Source organism: Tachypleus tridentatus, chromosome 9, assembly GCF_004210375.1.
Source record: "Tachypleus tridentatus isolate NWPU-2018 chromosome 9, ASM421037v1, whole genome shotgun sequence".
Classification (NCBI taxonomy): Eukaryota; Metazoa; Arthropoda; class Merostomata; order Xiphosura; family Limulidae; genus Tachypleus; species Tachypleus tridentatus.
Window position 1 is genome coordinate 3,034,513 of NC_134833.1, and position 22,705 is coordinate 3,057,217.

General features: G+C 33.2%; 1 protein-coding gene across 2 annotated transcripts; it reads left to right on the forward strand.

Moving 5' to 3' along the window:
- Positions 1–285: 285 nt before the first annotated feature.
- SerRS-m (Seryl-tRNA synthetase, mitochondrial) lies at positions 286–11,375 on the forward strand. 2 transcript variants are annotated; one of them, XM_076452804.1, is made up of 5 exons: positions 301–492; positions 1,048–1,171; positions 4,148–4,826; positions 7,078–7,262; positions 10,371–11,375. In XM_076452804.1, exons 3-5 carry the CDS (start codon positions 4,164–4,166, stop codon positions 10,879–10,881), a joined length of 1,359 nt encoding a protein of 452 aa, XP_076308919.1. In that variant the 5' UTR covers positions 301–492; positions 1,048–1,171; positions 4,148–4,163; the 3' UTR covers positions 10,882–11,375. The 2 variants fall into 2 exon arrangements, with proteins under 2 accessions (XP_076308918.1, XP_076308919.1); XM_076452803.1 differs by lacking the exon at positions 1,048–1,171 and having other exon boundaries at positions 286–492.
- Positions 11,376–22,705: the final 11,330 nt, after the last annotated feature.

The window sequence follows — 22,705 nt, forward strand, 5'->3', positions numbered from 1 at the left end:
ATTTTGAAAAATAGTTTTTTCAACTTGCTGTTCAACCACTTTCAACTGCATTTCTTTGTCTATTTGTACATTTGTCAACAATACATCTTAAGATGGCTTAGAGCGGAAGATTTTGAAAAATTGTCGTTTATTATTATTTTTGGTGATTAGCGTCTAGTTAACTGTAGATGGTATTTTTCCGCATATAGTGTATTTATTTTTATTTTTCTAAAAACATTATTGATTTCCAATAATTTGCTTACTTCATGGTAAAGTTAAAAAAATAATATTTAATTTTGTGACTGTAGGTGTCGCTAGTTTCTGAAGTTAATATTTTCGTGGATTTTTAACATGTTGGCGTATTATGTAGTATTTGTTTATAGAATGGTGTTTAAATAATGATTTTACTGAAAACTCGTACTAATTTGTTTTAAATTTCATATTAGTTCGAAAAGGTCACTCAGTTTAGACTTTACGTAAGACATTGGTTGATCGCTAGTTACTGCAATAATGGTATGAAAAGTTTTATCAATAAATATGTTGAATTAAGAGTCTTAGCAATATAGTTAAGATTTCAGTGAAAGAAAATCATTCCTGTGTTTTATTTATTACTTATTTTGGAAATTTTCTTTTACTATATAAATATGTGGTAACATTATCATTAAATATTTGGTCTTAGATTATTATTGTGAATCAGATATCTTGAGTTTGAGTCACGTCTGGAGACAAGGCAGGTTTTTTAATTTCTATGCATTACAATCATAGAGCTGGTAACACACACGTGAGATCCAATTTTACACCCATGACAGTGGTAGGTAGCTAGCTACCTTTACCTTGTGTGTGGTATTTTTCTTTTGTGAAATTATAATATGTATTCCATAGATGTAGCAGAAACTGTTTGGGTTATTTTTTTGCATTTCACGTGAATTAGAAGCACAACACATTTCAAGTGATTTTCTAAAACCAATATAAAAATTTATATCTAGATATTTTAAGAAAACAAAGTTTTGTATAATTTGATTATATGTTGGGTGTGAATCGAGGTATACGATGAGACTGTTTTGACAGTGCACAGAGCAAGATGAAGTGACTGGTGAGTGAGAGAGATGTTTGACTTCACCTCATTTAGGGACTTCTTGAATGTTTCAGCAAACTGAGCACATGATAGTTTTGTGATTTCTGGGCTAAGCAGGTGAGCATATGAGCATAGGAAAAGTTCTCTACATTTATATCAAGAACAAGTAACATGAATGAACAATATATTTGTAATCCTACACCAATACATTACTATCACTGTTTGAAGTTGTTAAAAATATATAATGTCTTTTACCCATTAAGCTGTCCACATAAACTTAATTTCACAGCATAAATTTATTTTACTGAGTTGATTGCTGGTAATTTACATAGTGCTAATAAATTATTGAGATATTAAAGTAACTCAAACTGTAGAGGTGAAGGATAAATTTTGACTGCAACTTTGAAATCCTATCAAGTTCGACTAAATTACTCAGCAGCAAATGTTTTGTTATCCAGTGTAATGAAGTTGATGTTTCAGGTTATTACTCTCTCATTCTTCATTACTGTAATAGTTGTGTGTTCAACATGTTTTAACAACTTACAAACATAATTAACTGATTGTAATTAAAGTTTCTGATTATTTCCAGTTATTCCACCTGTCCAAGTAATTGAAATATTTCCATTATTTTGATTTGTTTTAAATAATAAAGTAATGGGTTATCTGTATTCTGTCTACTAAAGCCTGTAGTTATTAAGTAATGGGTTATCAGTATTCTGTCTACTAAAACCTGTGGTTATTAAGTAATGGGTTATCTGTATTCTGTCTACTAAAACCTGTGGTTATTAAGTAATGTGTTATCTGTATTCTGTCTACTAAAACCTGTGGTTATTAAGTAATGGGTTATCTGTATTCTGTCTACTAAAGCCTGTGTTATTAAGTAATGTGTTATATGTATTCTGTCAACTAAAACCTGTGGTTATTAAGTAATGGGTTATCTGTATTCTGTCTACTAAAGCCTGTGTTATTAAGTAATGGGTTATCCGTATTCTGTCTACTAAAACCTGTGGTTATTAAGTAATGGGTTATCTACTAATTGCCGTATTTTCAAACAGTGATCTTCTCTGTCTAAGGTTTTGTTTTTCATTTGGTTCAAAACTAATTTCTTGATCCTGGTCATTTTTTTATGTATATTTATCATCATTATTCACTTCCTTGTTTTTGTACAATAGTGTTTTTAATAAAAGCTAATTACTAATATACATTAATAAGATATATGGCTGAACCATATTTAGAAAGTCAACATTTTATTAGAAGTGAACATATGTTAAATTGCTTCATCTCACACCATAGATGAAGATTGTACTTATGACAACCTCACATCAGGCAGCCCAGCAATCATTGGTCAAAGTGTGTAAACTAATCTCCTTTTGATGATTTTTTTGAAATAGAAAATATTTTGATCCATAATTGGGAAAATTGTTTAAAAAATTATAATTGTCTGTTTCCATATATTTCAATCTACTAGAGCCTTGCCAATCCTTCAGTATAAATATTTACACTTTACAATAAAATTTATGGTACTTCATTCTTGTGTATCTTGTATATAATCTGGTATAGGTGACGTATTTGTTATATTACCTTAACTGAAAATAACATCACTTTTAACACTCCTAAATTGGTTTTAGTACCCTGTATAGATAAGATTAAACTAGAAACTTTGTCTTATGTATAGTTTGATTAAACTAGAAACTTTGTCTTATGTCTAGATTGATTAAACTAGAAACTTTGTCTTAGGTCTAGATTGATTAAACTAGAAACTTTGTCTTCTATCTAGTTTGATTAAATTAGAAACTTTGTCTTGTGTATAGTTTGATTAAACTAGAAACTTTGTCTTAGGTCTGGATTGATTAAACTAGAAACTTTGTCTTAGGTCTAGATTGATTAAATTAGAAACTTTGTCTTAGGTCTGGATTGATTAAACTAGAAACTTTGTCTTAGGTCTAGATTGATTAAACTAGAAACTTTGTCTTATGTATAGTTTGATTAAAGTAGAAACTTTTTGTCTTAGGTCTAGATTGATTAAACTAGGAGCTTTGTCTTATGTTTAATTTGATTAAATTAAAAACTGTCTTATGTCTAGTTTGATTAAATTAGAAACTTTGTCTTATGTATATTTTGATTAAACTAGAAACTGTCTTATGTATAGTTTGAAAGAATGCTCTTCCAACACAACTTATTGTACTTAAGTGGAGACAATTTCTAAGCCTGACGAGAACACATAATGAAATATTGAGCAAATAATATACAGATTAGAAGAAATGAACTATACACAACAGATTCCTTACACTTTTGTTTTCATAAAGCAGCAGTACCCTGAGGGTAAAGGCCAGTGTTTGACAACCAATTCTCTGTTAGTATATAACCTACACAGGAATAATTATAGTAATGCCTCAGTAAAAATTTAAGATACTTTCATAAACCAGAACATGTTTCTGGTGGAAATATTTTGAAGCATGTTTTGCTAACAGGATTTAAAGACACAAACAGATGGTTTTCCACCTGGATTGCCCCCCACTAGTACAGTGGTAAGTCTATGGATTTACAACACTAAAATCAGAGGTTTGATTCCCTTCGGTGGGTGGACTCAGCAGATAGCCTAATGTGGCTTTGCTATAAGAAAAACACACAGATTCCACCTGGATCATCACAACCCTCTAAGCCTTTTCTCCAAAGAAGAATATTTAGTAGATGTTGTAGTCCATTACAGACTAACACATGCTTTTCAGACTTCTAGCACCATCTCAGTAATGAGACACATTGCTCATACAATATAAAGTACATTGTGTATGGATTTTGACAAGGTCTAAATTAATGTTTTGTGTAATTTGTTTGGCTAATGTTTTACTCAGTAGGTTCACATAAAATTGAAAGTGTAGTGTTTTGCTATTTAATATATTAGAAAAAGGAAACATGTAATGTAATCTGAACCCCTGTGACATAACATTATTTATTGCTTTTGATACAATAAAGTCTTTAAAAGTAATAAGTTGTGTACATTTAAATATGTCACTGAGTGTGATGAGAAATGTATTAATTGAAAATGTCTACAAATTAACTTTTACAAAATATTGATTCTTATGTTTATGATAGGTCAACAGATGACACAATGAATGTTTTCTTGAAAAGATATATTTTACACTTCTGCCATTTACCAAAGTGTCTTCAGTCCTCCAACATTGTTCCACATTGCTTGAGAAATTATTCAACGAGCAGCATTGATGACAAATTTTACTTAGCACCCCCAGAGCTTGATCTTCAATACTTGTGTAACCCTGAAAACACGAAGGATATTGAACATGGCATCAAGTGTAGAAAAGCAGCAGGTAATATAAGAGAAGTGATGGCTATCAAACGGAGACTCGATGCTAAAAACAAAGAAGAAACTGATTGGACACTGTTACAGAAGAAGCTGGTCTCAGAAGCTGCTAAACTTCCTAACAGAACACATCCTAAAGTCCTCAAAAACACATCTGATCAACCCGTCGAGGTTGAGACTGTCGGAAGTGCCCCTATATTTCATTTTAAACCAAAGCAGTTCCATAAACTGGCACAAAAACTTGACATGTTAAGGATGGAAAATTTGGGTTTGGTGACTGGACATCGAAGTTATTACTTGAAGAAAGAACTTGCACAACTGGAACAAGCACTGTTGTATTTCTCAGTTGAGAGACTGCTGTCTAAAGGATTCACTTTAGTATCTGTTCCAGATATATTACACCCATCAGCAATAGAAGCATGTGGCATGGACACGAAAGGGAAACGAAATCAGGTTGGGTTTTTACTGTAACTTAAACTGTTCAGTATTCTGAAACATTCATAGTAATAACTAATATATCAGTACTAGTTGTTGTAACTAATATAGCAATACTAGCTGTGGTAGTAATAACTGATATAACAATACTAGCTGTGGTAGTAATATCTTATATAACAATACTTACTGTGTTAATGATAACTAATATATCAGTAATAACTGTGGTAATAATAACTAATATATCAGTACTAGTTGTTGTAACTAATAACAATACTAGCTATGGTAGTAATAACTAATATATCAGTACTTGCTGTGGTAGTAATAACTAATATATCAATATTAATTGTTGTAGAAATAACTAATATATCAATATTAGTTGTTGTAGAAATAACTGATATATCAATATTAGTTGTAGAAATAACTGATATATCAATATTAGTTGTAGAAATAACTGATATATCAATATTAGTTGTAGAAATAACTGATATATCAATATTAGTTGTAGAAATAACTGATATATCAATATTAGTTGTAGAAATAACTGATATATCAACATTAGTTGTAGAAATAACTAATATAACAAAACTAGCTATGGTAGTAATAACTAATATAACAATACTAGTTGTAGAAATAATTACTATAACAATACTAGTTGTAATAATTACTATTACAATACTAGTTGTGGAAATAATAACTATAACAATACTAGTTGTGGTAGTAATAATTAATATAACAATACTAACTATGGTAGTGATAATTAATATATCAGTACTAGCTGTGGTAGTGATAATTAATATATCAGTACTAGCTGTGGTAGTGATAATTAATATATCAGTACTAGCTGTGGTAGTAACAACTAATATGTCAATACTTGCTGTGGAAGTAATAACTAATATGTGAATACTTGCTGTGGAAGTAATAACTAATATGTCAATACTAGTTGTTGTAGTAATAACTAATATGTCAATACTAGTTGTTGTAGTAATAACTAATATGTCAATACTAGTTGTTGTAGTAATAACTAATATGTCAATACTAGTTGTTGTAGTAATAACTAATATGTCAATACTAGTTGTTGTAGTAATAACTAATATGTCAATACTAGTTGTTGTAGTAATAACTAATATGTCAATACTAGTTGTTGTAGTAATAACTAATATGTCAATACTAGTTGTTGTAGTAATAACTAATATGTCAATACTAGTTGTTGTAGTAATAACTAATATGTCAATACTAGTTGTTGTAGTAATAACTAATATGTCAATACTAGTTGTTGTAGTAATAACTAATATGTCAGTACTAGTTGTTGTAGTAATAACTAATATGTCAGTACTAGTTGTTGTAGTAATAACTAATATGTCAGTACTAGTTGTTGTAGTAATGACTAATATGTCAGTACTAGTTGTTGTAGTAATGACTAATATGTCAGTACTAGTTGTTCTAGTAATGACTAATATGTCAGTACTAGTTGTTGTAGTAATGACTAATATGTCAGTACTAGTTGTTGTAGTAATAACTGATATGTCAGTACTAGTTGTTGTAGTAATAACTGATATGTCAGTACTAGTTGTTGTAGTAATAACTGATATGTCAGTACTAGTTGTTGTAGTAATAACTAATATGTCAATACTAGTTGTTCTAGTAATAACTAATATGTCAATACTAGTTGTTCTAGTAATAACTAATATGTCAATACTAGTTGTTGTAGTAATAACTAATATGTCAATACTAGTTGTTCTAGTAATAAATAATATGTCAATACTAGTTGTTCTAGTAATAACTAATATGTCAATACTAGTTGTTCTAGTAATAACTAATATGTCAATACTAGTTGTTGTAGTAATAACTAATATGTCAGTACTATTTATACAGATGTTGCACATTTTATAACAGACATTTCACCTTTCACCACAGACATTGTAGCTTTTGTACCAGACATTTCACATTTTTAAACAGATATTGTACCTTTTATAACAGAAATTGTACATTTCTTTTTGGTTAGGAAGAGTGGATTAAAAACTGCATCCAGTGTAATCTACCAATGACAGTTATATGTTTTTTCAGTGTTAGTTGCCACATAAATGGCTCTGGGGTGTATTATTTATTAGTTATGTATAGTTGTCTGTAAATGTGTAGGATATCTAATGTTCCAAACTGAGAAATAGAAATATTTGTTCCTTTTAACGTAAGACTCATATACTCTTTATCAGTATTATAACAGATGTACTCAGTATTGACAAATGTGTTGCTGTTTAATACTGTGTTTCAGGTTTATCATCTGGAACCCACTTTTGGTTGGGACTTGTGTCTTTCTGGAACTGCAGAAATGGCCCTTGGAGCTTTTTTTGCAAACAAAATCCTCTCTTTAAATGACCTGCCCCAAAAGCTCGCTGCCATGAGCCGTTGCTTTAGAGCTGAAACATCTACAGTACAAGAGGAGAAAGGAATTTTCAGGTTTTTGTACAGTGTTATAAATATTTGTAATTAAACTTTGATAGAAGACAAAATATTATTCTTGTAGATGAGATCATTTGGTATACACTGGTCATTTTGTTGTCTGTATGTTAATATTTCTGTTTTAGTATAATATTTTTCACAACATTAAGTTAACAGAATCAAAATGATTGTTAGCCTGCTATGTTAATATATCTTAAATGTATCTTTGGTGGAAGTTATTCTAGATTACACACTATCAGATTTATATATATATAACTGAAATACATTTATTAACTGTGTAGCTGAAAGACACTATCAGATATATATATATATAACTGAAATACATTTATTAGCTGTGTAGCTGAAAGACACTATCAGATATATATATAACTGAAATACATTTATTGGCTGTGTAGCTGAAAGACATTTTAGGATCCTGTAATTTGGCTGGTTAGTTTAAATCTTTTAATTCAAGTTGTTACAATGTGTTGAGTTTTTCAGTTTACTACGTATATAAAGATTTCTTTCATTTTTTAACCTAACATTCTGACATCATGTATGCTCTCTCTCATTTTCTTATCCCAACAAATATCATAAGTTTAATATTACTAAAGATAACTTGTAGTAATATGTGAATGTTGAAACTCATAATTGTGTATTGGTCATCTTTCATGGGAGTAGTCATGAGTGATTTGGAATATTTTCTCTATTCAATTGTCAAGGAACCTACCAGAAATCATGCCATTATAAATTAATCAAGAAATGTTACATGGCAAGTGAAATAGATTGATGTTTGTTGTAACAAATATACATAGTTTGTTTGTTGTGATAAAATTAAATAGTTTGACGTTTGTTGTGATAAACTTAAATAAAATTAATTCCTATATTTTTCAGGACATGAAGATACACTAACTTTATTATCAGTGATTTAAAACAATAAGGATATGGTTATTTTTATTTAGATAGGTATGTTTCTACAAGGATAATACAGATATCAAAATTACTAGGGAGAAGTAACCAATGATTTATTATGTGCTAGTAATGATTCGTGATGAAAACCACTGGAAGTGACAATGTATCAGAACAGCTGGTATGGGTATTATTGATAAGGAGAGAACAATATTTTGATCTTCCCAGGTCATCTTCAGGTTGAGAAAGAAAGAGTTTGAATGTGACTGTTGCCAGACACGTGTCTTAAGGACGAGAGTATAAATGGGTACCAGATTGTAGGGGGCGTTGCAAGTGGATGTTAGGTTATTCATTAGTATAGGTATAAAAGTGTTCCTTTATATTGGTTTAATTTTGGTTTTAGTTGTTGTATAAGTTGGGCTTCTTTGATCTTGTATTTGTTTATATTTGTTTCCTTACTTAATATCTGGGTGTTTTCTATGGTTATGTTGTGTTTATTTGATTTGCAGTGTTCAAAAACATGTGGTGTTTTTTGGTGTTTTTTTTTGTCTTCTTTGAATCCAGTTTCCATTTTTCTGCCTGTTTCTCCAATTAGAAGTCGTGGCAGTTGTTGCACTGTGTTGTATAAATTATGTTAGTGTGGTGTTTGCCAGTATAGTTTTTACATAATATGGACTTTAGTTTTGTACCTGGTTTTTAAATAAATTTGGTGTTTACTAGAATGTTGTGTTTGTTATAAGTTTTTCCAAATGTTGGTTATTTTTCCACTGATGTTGGGAACATATGATATACAGCAGTATAAGGTTTTGTAGTTTGTTTTATCTTGGGATTTATTGTTGCCTGTTGTTGGTCTAGGTGTGTGTATAATTTTTTCAACAGTTTTTAGAGGATATTTGTTGATGTTGATGAAGTATTGTTTTATTTTGTTTATTTCATTGTTAATTTTATTAGGTGAACATAGTTTTGTGGCTGTGTTTATTTGGTATGGAGAATTCGTATCACCAGCTCTAGCCAACATTTTTGTGACTAAAATTAAATCACAAGCGATCAGTTCAGCCTTACATCCACCAATATACTGGTACAGGTATCTTGATGATACAATTGCTGGATTCACATCTACAGAACACACACTTAGTTTTTTCCAACCACGTTAACTCTATACATCCCAACATTAAATTCATTTGTGAACAGGAACAAACTAACCAAAGAGCATTTCTTAACCTCAAGATCACTAGATCTGATACACAGTTCAAAACAGAAATCAACATAAAAATAACCCATACCGGATTATACATTCTCTGGGACTCAGTACATGATATAAAACAAAAACTCATCATATTAAGAAACCAAATAAACACAGCCACAAGACTATGGTCACCTGATAAAATTAACAATGAAATAAACAAAATAAAACAATACTTCATCAACATCAACAAATTTCATCAAAAACCATGGAAAAAATTATACACACACACTTAGACCAACAACAAACAAACAATAAATCCCAAGATACAACAAACTACAAAACCTTATACTGCTGTATATCATATGTTCCTGACATCAGCGAAAAAATAACCAACATTTGGAAAGAACGTAACAAAACACAACTTTCCAGTAAACACCAGATTTATTCAAAAACCACAAACAAAACTAAAGTCCATACTATGTAAAAACTGCACTGACAAACACAACACCAACATAATTTATACAACACAATGCAACAACTGCCACGACTTCTATATTGAAGAAACAAGCAGAAAAATGGAAACTAGATTTAAAGAACAAAAAAAAACCAACACAAACAAACATCTTCACACGTTTTTGAACACTGGAAATTAAATAAACACAACATAACCATAGAAAACTCCCAGATACTAAAAAGAGAAACAAATTTTAACAAACGTAAAATCAAAGAAGCCCTACTTACACAGCAACTAAAACCAAAATTAAACCAATATAAAGGAACACCTTTATACCTATATTAATATAATAAACTAACATCCACCTGCAACGCCCCCTACAATCCCGCACCTGTTTATACTCTCTTTCTCAACCTGAAGATGACCTAGGAAGGTCAAAACGTTGTTTTCTTCTTACGAATAAAAGTATCAATACCGCTGTTGGTAATAATGTATAATTTTCAATCAGTAACTGTTGATAAAAGTATCAATACCAATACCGCTTATACCAATAAGTACCGTTTCTTCGATGTTGCAGAGTTCATCAGTTCACCAAAGTGGAGATGTTTGGAGTGACCGCTAATGAAACATGTATAGAAAGTGAGCAGTTGTTGGATGAGTTCACGACAATTCAAAGGTCACTGTTTCAGGAAATCGGCCTACATTTCAGACTTCTTGACATGCCTGCCAGCGACTTGGGAGCTCCGGCTTACCGGAAGTTTGACATCGAAGCTTGGATGCCTGGTCGTGGTATATATGGAGAAGTATCAAGTGCTTCGAATTGTACCGATTATCAAAGTCGAAGGTTGCATATAAAGTATGAAACTCAGTCAACAGATGGCACGACAGTCTTAAAGCACGTCCACACCGTGAATGGAACCGCTTGTGCTATACCACGTATGTTGATCGCAATTTTTGAAAACTTCCAAACCAAAGATGGAGATATAAGGGTACCAGACCCTCTTGTACCATATATGAAAGGCCTTGCTCTAATAAAAAATCACAGGACAAAAGATAAAATTTACTGGACAAACTTAAAGTCAGTTTAAATCAGGAACTTCTCGCACTTAGAAATATTACTTTTTAATGTATCGATTAATATTTATCATATCCACGAGCGCGTACTTTCTTGTGTCTGGTGGTGAAAACGTAAATCTTTCATACCTCAATTGTTTCTTTCACACTCGCCCAGAACCACCGATAAAAATGTATTTATTTCAATTTTAATTTCTACCACGTGTTTTCAAACGAACGTTATACATTAAACTAGTATTTAACAATATCAACGGGGTTCTGATTTACTGTGTAACAAACCTCTGGTAGTCGAGACGTGGTATCAGTTTTATTGTTCGTAAGAGCTGTAGCTTCTGTAATTATAGGAGTATATAAAACCAGTTTCATCTACGAATTGCTGGTAACATACTCCAGTACTTTCTGAGGACACCTGCTTTTCTTATAACTGTAAGCGAAACTTGTATTTTTATTAGTGTGTGAAAAACGTTGAACAAAAAGTTTGTGATATAAACAATTATTTTTACTTTAATCTTAAAGTTTTATCAAAAGTAATTCTGATAACGTTTTATCATATTATAATACATAATTCTGATAACGTTTTATCATATTATAATACATTTTGAAAGTTATAGAAATGAACTAGTTTTTATTTAAAATATGAATTTAAAAGAAACCGACTCTACACAACATGATCCTGTTACAGACCAGACAGTTTTAAGTAACAAAGCACGGACTTACAAATATCCTGTTACAGACCAGACAGTAAGAAACCGACTCTACACAACATGATCCTGTTACAGACCAGACAGTTTTAAGTAACAAAGCACGTGCAGAGGAAGCCATTACTTTTAAAGTTTCCGCCTTGAATATGAACCACGCACGCACTGTCGTCCGCACGAGATTGCGTGACATGAATAAGCTTTTTACCTTCTAAAACAAAAACATTCCAAAAAGTTGTAATGACAGACAGACTTCTCTGGAATAGTTTCGCCTGAGTTACTAGATTAATTATTTCTTAGAAAATTTCTTTCATAATTCAAATTGGAAATATGCTTTATAAAACTAAAGATATATTATTCCTGACTTTGTAATATTTGGAACAGAAAATTATTCATATTAATGACGTTTTGACAGAACATATTTACGTGTTTTTTCACAAAACGTTTAGTTACGTCAATGATGACGAGAAAACCCACTTGTAGAGAAACATATATGTGTAAAAACGGCTCGTTTGGGTTGAGAAATTTTTTTATATAGAGGAGCGAACAACGTTTCTCAACCCAAACGAGCCGTTTTCACATATATGTTTAGTTACGTGTTTTTTGGCAAAACATATTTAGTAACGTGTTTTGACAGAACTTAGTTATTATTCATTCACCAATGTAGAGATATGCAGTCGTCTCAGTGGCGTATATAAGTAGAGCCAAGAGGGGGTTCAGCCTCAAGGCCCATGGCCTCAGTAGGGGACCGTTGATAATTGTATTCTATGTAACTCTACATTAAATGTAGGGTCTACGCAACCTCAACACTACACGAAATGTAGGGTCTACGCAACCTTAACTCCGTCACTGTACAATCAGTATTAACATAAGGAACCAAAATTACTCGATTTTTAAGTGTTCTTTAACTGTTTCGAAAATCTTTAAACTTCCTTATATCACTAAATAATAATTCTATTCGTCTGTTTGGGGCAAATCTACCAAAACAAACTGTTGCTGTTCCTAGTATTGAACTTTCACACAAAGACAGTAGCTCCGTCTATCGGCTCTTCAAATACATTTTGTGGGATTGATAGAAACATTTATAACGCATTCATGGCTGAAAGGACCAGCAGATTCGGTACCAGTTCCTACTCTTCTGCCTGTCGAACGTAACCTACAGACTCCGATAAGATTTATCATGATAAGAAACAAGAGAAAGTGATAACATATTAAAATATTTCGTTTCATGGAATTATGTCTGTTTTCAGACAGTAAGGACGAACTAAGTCAATAATAACATATAATCATCAAATAAAAGCGAATTAACTTAGGTCTATTAACGGTAGTGTAAACTAGACGGTATCCAAATAAGTGAAGTCACCAAGAAATACAGCGAGTTGAAGTGCTAAAATCTGAAGATCGATTCCCTGTCGAACAAAGGAAAAGAAAATATGGTTTTTAAGACTTTTCATATGTTAGGACATGAAAAGCTTTAATAAGACTTCTAAGATTTTTGCCAGTCTCTGAATTTGACATCATCTATCTGCTAGTTTGTTTGTTTGTTTGTTTTGGAATTTCGCACAAAGCTACTCGAGGGCTATCTGTGCTAGCTGTCCCTAATTTAGCAGTGTAAGACTAGAGGAAAGGCAGCTAGTCATCACCACCCACCGCCAACTCTTGGGCTACTCTTTTACCAACGAATAGTGGGATTGACCGTCACATTATAACGCCCCCACGGCTGGGAGGGCGAGCATGTTTGGCGCGACTATCTGCTAGTTGTGTTAGTTCTTCTGAAAAGATGGTGTAAATAGTTTCTGTTATTGTCACTTCCAGTTTTAATGTCAAACTGGGTGTTTGTCGCTTCTGAAAGCTATAACATGAATCATTGTACCAGTATTAAGTAGCACAACTGTTACTGTTTCATGCAGTATTCCTTTCACTGGCGAGTTATAAGATTTTTGTGAACTTTAAAACCGCTACTGAAGCGTGTAAGCTCTGTCCAAATGCCGTAAAGGATGATTGTAAAATAAGTGGCGTGTTTTTCATACATTAACTCGATGTTAAATATAGGTACATTGATGTTACCTAAAGAGAATTATTTTATACCACCGTCACCTATCTATCATATTGTTGTGGTAGTGGTCTAAAAGTGACTGTCAGTAAACACTCTCGATTATTAAAATAAAGCTAACACTTACTATCCCGTTTTAAAGCACACTGTACAACAATACTTAAACAGAAGTACTTTTATTCATCTGAGTCTTACGTAAAACTGACTACAAGAAAAGCTATCCAGTAAGAGGAACAGTTTAAGTTAATGACAACTGTGTGATGGAAATCATATCTTTGGTTTGTTTACGCTTTAATGACAACTAAACATAGTTGTGAGGATAATAATTACTTGGTTTGATTTACTGATTGATGACAACCATGTGAGGATAATAATTACTTGGTTGGGTTTACTGATGACAACTATGTGAGGATGACAACTATGTGAGGATAATAATTACTTGGTTGGGTTTACTGATTAATGACAACTATGTGAGGATAATAATTACTTGGTTTGGTTTGGTTTACTGTTTAATGACAACAACAATGTGAGAATAATAATTACTTGCTTTGGTTTACTGTTTAATGACAACTATGTGAGGATAATAATTACTTGGTTTGGTTTGTTATTTAATGACAACTGTGTGAGGATAATAATTACTTGGTTTGGGTTTAATGACAACTATGTGATAATTAACTGTTTAATGACAACTATGTGAGGATAATAATTACTTGGTTTGGTTTACTGTTTAATGACAACTATGTGAGGATAATAATTACTTGGTTTGGTTTACTGTTTAATGACAACTATGTGAGGATAATAATTACTTGGTTTTGTTTACTGTTTGATGACAACTATGTGAGAATAATAATTACTTGCTTTGGTTTACTGTTTAATGACAACTATGTGAGGATAATAATTACTTGGTTTGGTTTACTATTTAATGACAACTGTGTGAGGATAATAATTACTTGGTTTGGTTTACTGTTTAATGACAACTATGTGAGGATAATAATTACTTGCTTTGGTTTACTGTTTAATGACAACTATGTGAGGATAATAATTACTTGCTTTGGTTTACTGTTTAATGACAACTATGTGAGGATAATAATTACTTGCTTTGGTTTACTGTTTAATGACAACTATGTGAGAGTAATAATTACTTGGTTTTGTTTACTGTTTGATGACAACTATGTGAGAATAATAATTACTTGCTTTGGTTTACTGTTTAATGACAACTATATGAGGATAATAATTACTTGGTTTGGTTTACTATTTAATGACAACTGTGTGAGGATAATAATTACTTGGTTTGGTTTACTGTTTAATGACAACTATGTGAGGATAATAATTACTTGGTTTGGTTTACTGTTTAATGACAACCATGTGAGAATAATAATTACTTGGTTGGGTTTACTGATTAATGACAACTATGTGAGGATAATAATTACTTGGTTTGGTTTACTCTTTAATGACAACTATGTGAGGATAATAATTACTTGCTTTGGTTTACTGTTTAATGACAACTATGTGAGGATAATAATTACTTGGTTTAGTTTAGTGTTTAATGACAACTGTGAGGATTACTTGGTGTGGTTTACTGTTTAATGACAACTATGTGAGAATAATAATTACTTGGTTTTGTTTACTGTTTGATGACAACTGTGTGAGGATAATAATTACTTGGTTTTGTTTACTGTTTGATGACAACTATGTGAGAATAATAATTACTTGCTTTGGTTTACTGTTTAATGACAACTATGTGAGGATAATAATTACTTGGTTTGGTTTACTATTTAATGACAACTGTGTGAGGATAATAATTACTTGGTTTAGTTTACTGTTTGATGACAACTGTGTGAGGATAATAATTACTTGGTTTGGTTTGGTTTACTGTTTACTGACAACTATGTGAGGATAATAATTACTTGCTTTGGTTTACTGTTTAATGACAACTATGTGAGGATAATAATTACTTGCTTTGGTTTACTGTTTAATGACAACTATGTGAGGATAATAATTACTTGCTTTGGTTTACTGTTTGAAGCTTGGTTCTAATATTTACTGGATTTTCTGATTCTGTTCTGGTGTTTTCTAATGTTTGAAGCTTGGTTCTAATATTTACTGGAGTTTCTGGTTCTGTTCTGGTGCTTACTAATGTTTGAAGCTTGGTTCTAATATTTACTGGAGTTTCTGATTCTGTTCTGGTGTTTACTAATGTTTGAAGCTTGGTTCTAATATTTACTGGAGTTTCTGGTTCTGTTCTGGTGCTTACTAATGTTTGAAGCTTGGTTCTAATATTTACTGGAGTTTCTGATTCTGTTCTGGTGTTTACTAATGTTTGAAGCTTGGTTCTAATATTTACTGGAGTTTCTGATTCTGTTCTGGTGTTTACTAATGTTTGAAGCTTGGTTCTAATATTTACTGGAGTTTCTGATTCTGTTCTGGTGTTTACTAATGTTTGAAGCTTGGTTCTAATATTTATCGGTGTTTAAGGTTCAGTTCTGATGTTTACTAATGTTTGAAACTCTGTTCTTCTGTTTACTGGTATTAGACGTTAATGTAGTAAGATGACATTGATATAGTTAACCGTGGTTAGGGGACAGACAACTTTGATGCAGTGATAGTAAGCGGTTATATGACCTTGATATAATTAACGAAGGTCTGGGTGCTGACAATAAAGAAAACTGAACTTGTTTTTATAACAAGTTTTGTTCGTTAATAATAAAAATATCCTTGAAATAAGTGCATGTTACTATGAAATATCATTTGTTGTAAATAATTCGTATTGTAATTAACGTTAGTAAAACTTAATTAAACGATTATTCCGTTTTTATAAAACCCTTTCCCACGTGGCGGCTCCCCGATAGTACAGCGGTATGTCTACGGATTTACAACGCTAAAATCAGGGGTTCGATTCCCCTCGGTGGGCTGAGCAGATAGCCCTTTGTGGCTTTGCTATAAGAAAAACACAAACACACACCCCACGTGGCCTTGATGAAAACACAGTATTTACATGCGTGCTTGATCTGTATTGTTAGTTGTTAAAAACACATTTCACAAAAATACACGATTCAATGTTCACTTACCACTTAATATGATCAGTTTCGGTTTTAGGACTTTTTTCTTCGTAATTCATTTAAAAGAGACATTTTTTAAAAACTTTCAGGTTTGTTGGTTTATGAAACTTCACCAATTTTCAGCGTTTAATAAACCGTAATAAGATGTGTGTCGCTTTTTCAACAAGCTGTAAATGGGCTGTTACCCTTAGTAAGTAATTTCAACGTTTACTAATAATAACAGCAATTATCAAGTTATAATGATTCTTCTATCAAAAAGATTCGGAGCGAAACACCAGAAGGATGGAAGTTTGCTAAAAAATGTTCCAGAAGAAAGTGCGTGGAAAAAAATAGACCTAGATACTAGGGCTGCGACGATTACGGACTTTTGTAACCGGTTAATCTTTGCCTCGTAACCGAACTGTAACCGGTTAATCGTGTAATCGTCACAGCCATACTAGATACATGAAATGATGGATTCGTTGACAATTGTTGATACAACAGACGAATATCGGATAACTAGGTTGAAACATAGTATGTGTACATCTTTAATATGTACACTTCTTTAGTAGGTGTACATCTTTAATATGTAGGCCTAATTTATTACCAGTTGTACATCTTTAACAGGTGCACATGTTAAGTAGGTGTACATCTTTACCAGGTGCGCGTCTTTAGTAGGTCTAAATCTTTAGTAGGTGTACAACTTTCATAGGTACACATCTTTAGTAGGTGTGCATCTTTAATAGGTACAATCTTTAGTAAGTGTACATCTTTAATAGGAACACATCTTGACTGTTAGAAATTTCTTAATCTTGTATAGTTACAATGATGACATCACAAGTTTCCTGTGGCAAAACAACATCTTAATTAAATTATCGAAACCACAGCTTAAAACCGAGTTATACCTGAAACAGGTCTACCTGTTTACTGTAATACTAACCAGGTTACCTGTGTAGTATATATAATATCAGGCCTACCGGTTTACTGTAAGACCAGGAGTGTAGATCCTGGGGAGATACACTCCCTTCATTTTAGGTGGGGGGTATGGTGCATACAATCATCTCCCCCTATAGTTTGGTCTGTTGAATTGTTTATTGCATCACAGGCTTACAAATGGTGTGTTTGTTCTTGTGATTCTCGTGTTCTTACCAATCGAATTACATAATTAGGCCTAGATGAAGGCTTTTTCAGTAGCCGAAATGTTCATCTTTATAATAGGCGTGCTTCTAAGCTTTTCGATCTAAGCGACAGTTCGTAATTATCAGTCAGTAGGCCTAAGTATACATGCAAGTCTTGCAAGCACTATCACAGAATCTACCTACGTCTTGCACGTAGTGTAAGATTAAGTAAAATTTTCATCACAACAGATTGAATAGAGCATGAAATTCGAAAATATTACTCCCAAGCGTAAACTCCTATGATCTAGATCTGGCAGGCCATTTGTAGCTTGTAGCTGTATCAATCTTATGTGTATATTGTGCGGTTTTCTTATTCCATTTGTTCTTATGTTTGTCTAGCCGGTTTTATTGTTGAACGCCTTACTCACCTTAGCTGCCGAAGGCGCTGACCATATTCTACGTTTAGTGCACAGTTAACGACAGGCTCGGGCCGCTCGGATCCAGACGCGCCCTATATCACCCCCCTCCGCTCCCTTTAGTTTGAGACTCGATTTTACAACAGGACTCATTAGACCTGTGTTTGTAGCCCTCATTAATCCATGAAATTTCAGATTATCACCACCCTCTAATAAAGTGCTGGTGCTTTATGGTAAAAGAACAATATATTCTCTTATCATAGATAGTAAAAATATAGTATTTTCTTGTATAATTAGAACACAAAATGAGCGATTTCAATGGCCTGAAGCCTCTATTCGAATTGTATTGCTAGTTTTTCTTTAGGTGTTTTTATTTAATAGACGTGCTCACATTATATCATAACGTGTTTGCCTTTCGATGAGCTTTAACAGGAATATAATATATTTGTGATTGTTTAAGTATTTTTCGAGAAACTTGCAATTACTTGTGTTGTAACTAGCACACATTATTGTTCCAGCGATGCCCAGGCGGTCAGTCGGCTCGGTAGTCACTGTGAGGTTCGCGCGTTCGACTTAAATACATTGTATAGTTCAGTCCTACTTCCATTCTGTTCTATATTCGTTCGTTGTACGTTAGAGGTTTTCAATAAAGACTGTATTTAACCTGTTGAGTCATCTAGGAAACAGATTTCAATTATGACAAGCAAGCGTCTGAAACTTTCTGATATTAGACAGTTCTGCAAGCCAGTTACTAGTACTACAAGTGACAATGTAGATGCAGATAATCCAACAACCTCAAACAAAGGAATAGAAACTTGCCATACAGAGAAAATACCATGTTCATCAGAGGACGAGTCTGAAAATACTTGTGCAACTACTGCACATCATGAACCACCAGATAGTTGTGAAACAAGTTTGTGCAGTAATGAAAAATCTGACACTCCACAGATACAGTGTGGAAAGCCATATCATCCAAACGCACAACTCATACCACGACAGAAAGCAAAATCTCAAAATATCAACTTCCAGGGCAAGTGGTTTGATGAGTTCCCATGGCTGCACTTCGACAATCAGACTCAAAAAGCCATATGCTTTCATTGTACCAAGGCGGAAAATAGAGGCCTTTTTACAGGGAAATTGGAGAGGCCAGAAGAATGCAAAAGAAGTCTAGCCAAAATATTCAGAAGTTTACGTTTCTTCCTGCGTCAAGGTTTAGCATTACGTGGACATACTGATACGGAGGGGAACTTCCTGCAGTTAATGAAGCTACTGGAAGAGGAAGATCCTGAGTTGACGGCCTACTTGTCAAAGAAAACCACATTCACATAACCCCAGGCTCAGAATGAAGTAATGGAGATGTTCAACCATCAAATACTGAGGAACATAGCACACGAAGTGCAGCAAAGTAAAATATTTGTATTAATGGTTGATGGCACTCAAGATGTTACAGGTGCCGAACAGGAAAAAATATGTGTACGATACGTAGATGAGAACCTTGACATCCATGAGACATTTCTTGGTTTGTACAGTGTTTCCAATAGAACTGGTGAAACAATATCCTCGACTATACTTGATGTACTGACTTGACTCAATTTACCACTGTCAGGATTAAGAGCACAAACTTATGATGGAGCCGCTAACATGAATGGTACGTACAGTGGATCCCAGGCAAAAATAAAAGAGAAGCAACCGTCAGCTTTGTTTTTTCACTGTGGAGCACACAAGGCTAATTTAATAATGCAACATGCAGTTGAAGCTTGTGAATGTGTTTGAGATTCTATCCAGTAGGTACATGAACTCGATGTTTTGCTTCAAAGGTCAGGCAAATACAAGACAATCTTTGAAAATATTGTATCGTCAGACAGTCACAATGGTCTAGTTAAATATATCCGCCCACTGTGTCCAACACGGTGGTTGTGCTGCCTATCTACAATTATATGTGCTAATGATCACTACAGTGATTGATTCTTTGTCTGAATTAGCAAATGAAAACTCAGATGTAGCAGTGAAAGCAGGAAGTCTGCTGGACAGATTTGACAAAGGGAAGACAGTTTCAGGATTGTTGACGGCTCAGCATCCATTAGCTGCGTTAGAGGAACTAAACCGTGCATTCCAAGCAAAATCAGCGACAGTATCTGGCATGATTGAAGCATCTGCAATGACAGTTGAGTAATTGCGGGTATTGCGAACAGAGGAAAATTACAACAAGATATTTGACGAAGCTGAGAAAAAGGTAACTTCCCTAGATCTGGTGCCTATTGAACTACCACGTATTCACAGACCCCCCAGAAGGATCACAGGTGATGGCTCAGCACACCATTCTGCAACAGCTAGAGATTACTACAGAAGCCAATATTTTGAATTTGTGGACACAGTCATAGAACATCTGACCACTAGATTCAATGCAGACAACAATGAATTGAGGCAATATCTGGCACTTGAGAACATGATCACATTTGGCAAGATTGACAACTCTGTTATAAACTTCTATCCAGAAATCTCTGCACAACGGCTCGAGTTTCAGTTGCCCATGTTAAAAGGAGCAACAGAAGCAGTATCTCTGAAAGGTGCGAAGGATGCTTACTGTAAAATGCATGAAACAAGCTAGGAGATGTTTAGTGAATGTTTCTTCTCATGAAAATTTTGCTTGTATGTCCAGTATCCAGCTGCGAATGTGAACGCAGCTTTTCTGCATTAAGACGGTTAAAAACGTGGTTAAGGTCAACTGTCTCAGTGCCGCCTCAACCATGTGGCAGTTTGTCACACTCACAAAGATGAGGTCGACAAGATAAATATAGAAGAGCTAATGAAAGAATTCATAAACAGATCATCACAAAGGAGGTCTACGTTTGGGAACATGTAGACTAGAGGACTAAATGAATCTTACTTCAATGAAAAGTATGAATAATTATGTGTTACATTGTATTGATGTGTAATTTTCAAGAGTTTGCAAAGACATTTTAATTATTTTTATCAAACAACGTGAACAGTTTTTCAGTATATATAAACTTATCACAGGTAATTACTAATTTTATTGATATTTGAAAACGTGATTCATGCAATGAAAGTTATTAGTAACCTTGTTCAGTATAATGTCCATCTTTTATACTGTGCAGTGTGCAGGAATAAATTCATGTGGCAGTTGATTTGTGACATATTTGTCTTTATTCTATTGACATTTTGAAAACTGTTCACATCACCTCACTTATACAAACCTACATGGAAACCTTGAAGTATCGTGGCAACAAGATTACTCTGTGACTGTATGTTTACAGCTTTCAGGTTCAAGTAATCAGAGATTACCAATTTGCAAATTAAACAGTCCACATAAGTGGTTGCAAAAATTATCCCCCATCGGGTATAAAAAATCTACGCTCTTGTGTAAGACAAACCAGATTACCTGTGTAGTATATATGATATCAGGCCTACCGGTTTACTATAAGACAAACCAGATCACCTATGTACTGTATACGATATTAGGTCTACCTGTTTACTATAAGACAAACCCGATCACCTATGTACTGTATATGATATTAGGTCTACCTGTTTACTGTAACACTAACCAGGTGACCTGTGTACTGTATATGATATTGTGTCTACCTGTTTACTGTAATACTAACCAGGTGACCTGTGTACTACACATCTATTGTGTCTACCTGTTTACCGTAATACTAACCAGGAGACCTGTGTACTATATATGATATCAGGTCTACCTGTTTACTGTAAGACTAACCAGGTGACCTGTGTACTATATATGATATCAGGTCTACCTGTTTACTGTAAGACTAACCAGGTGACCTGTGTACTATATATGATATCATGTCTACCTGTTTACTGTATGACTAACCAGGTGACCTGTGTACTATATATGATATCAGGTCTACCAGTTTACTGTAAGACTAACCAGGTGGCCTAAGTACTATATATGATATCAGGTATAGATGTTTATTGTAAGACTAATTAGGTGACCTTTATACTATATATATATATATCAGATTTACCTGTTTACTGTAAGTTCAACCAGGAGTCTTGTATACATAATATTGGTTTAGAGAAAATATTGTCTTCTAACCTGTTATTACTTTCACTAGATTTCAAACAAATCTCTGGTTGGAACTAAAAGCGAGGTTATGAAAACTGGATTTTAAAATAAAACTATTGGTGAAATTCTTCACTCTAGTTCATGTTGACACAGCGGATTTAAACAAGAGACGGATGTCACTGTAAAACTATAATCCGCTTTTTGTTTATATTTCGTGTTTTCCTTGTGTTAGTAAATGGGGGTTCTCGTGTCCACACAGTGAAATAAAACAAGGATGTTTTAAAACTTTTCTTACCATATTTTCTTACGTTTTCCACCTTACTTCATATATTTTTAACCTCTATGCTGGGTCCACAAGGCTGTTATGACGTCTTTTCTTCGTCCAAAAACTTCTCTGTTCATTTACAGAAGAAGGACTGTTATCACGACATCCTTCCTATGACGTAAGAGCCACGTGCTGTTATGTGCGCCTG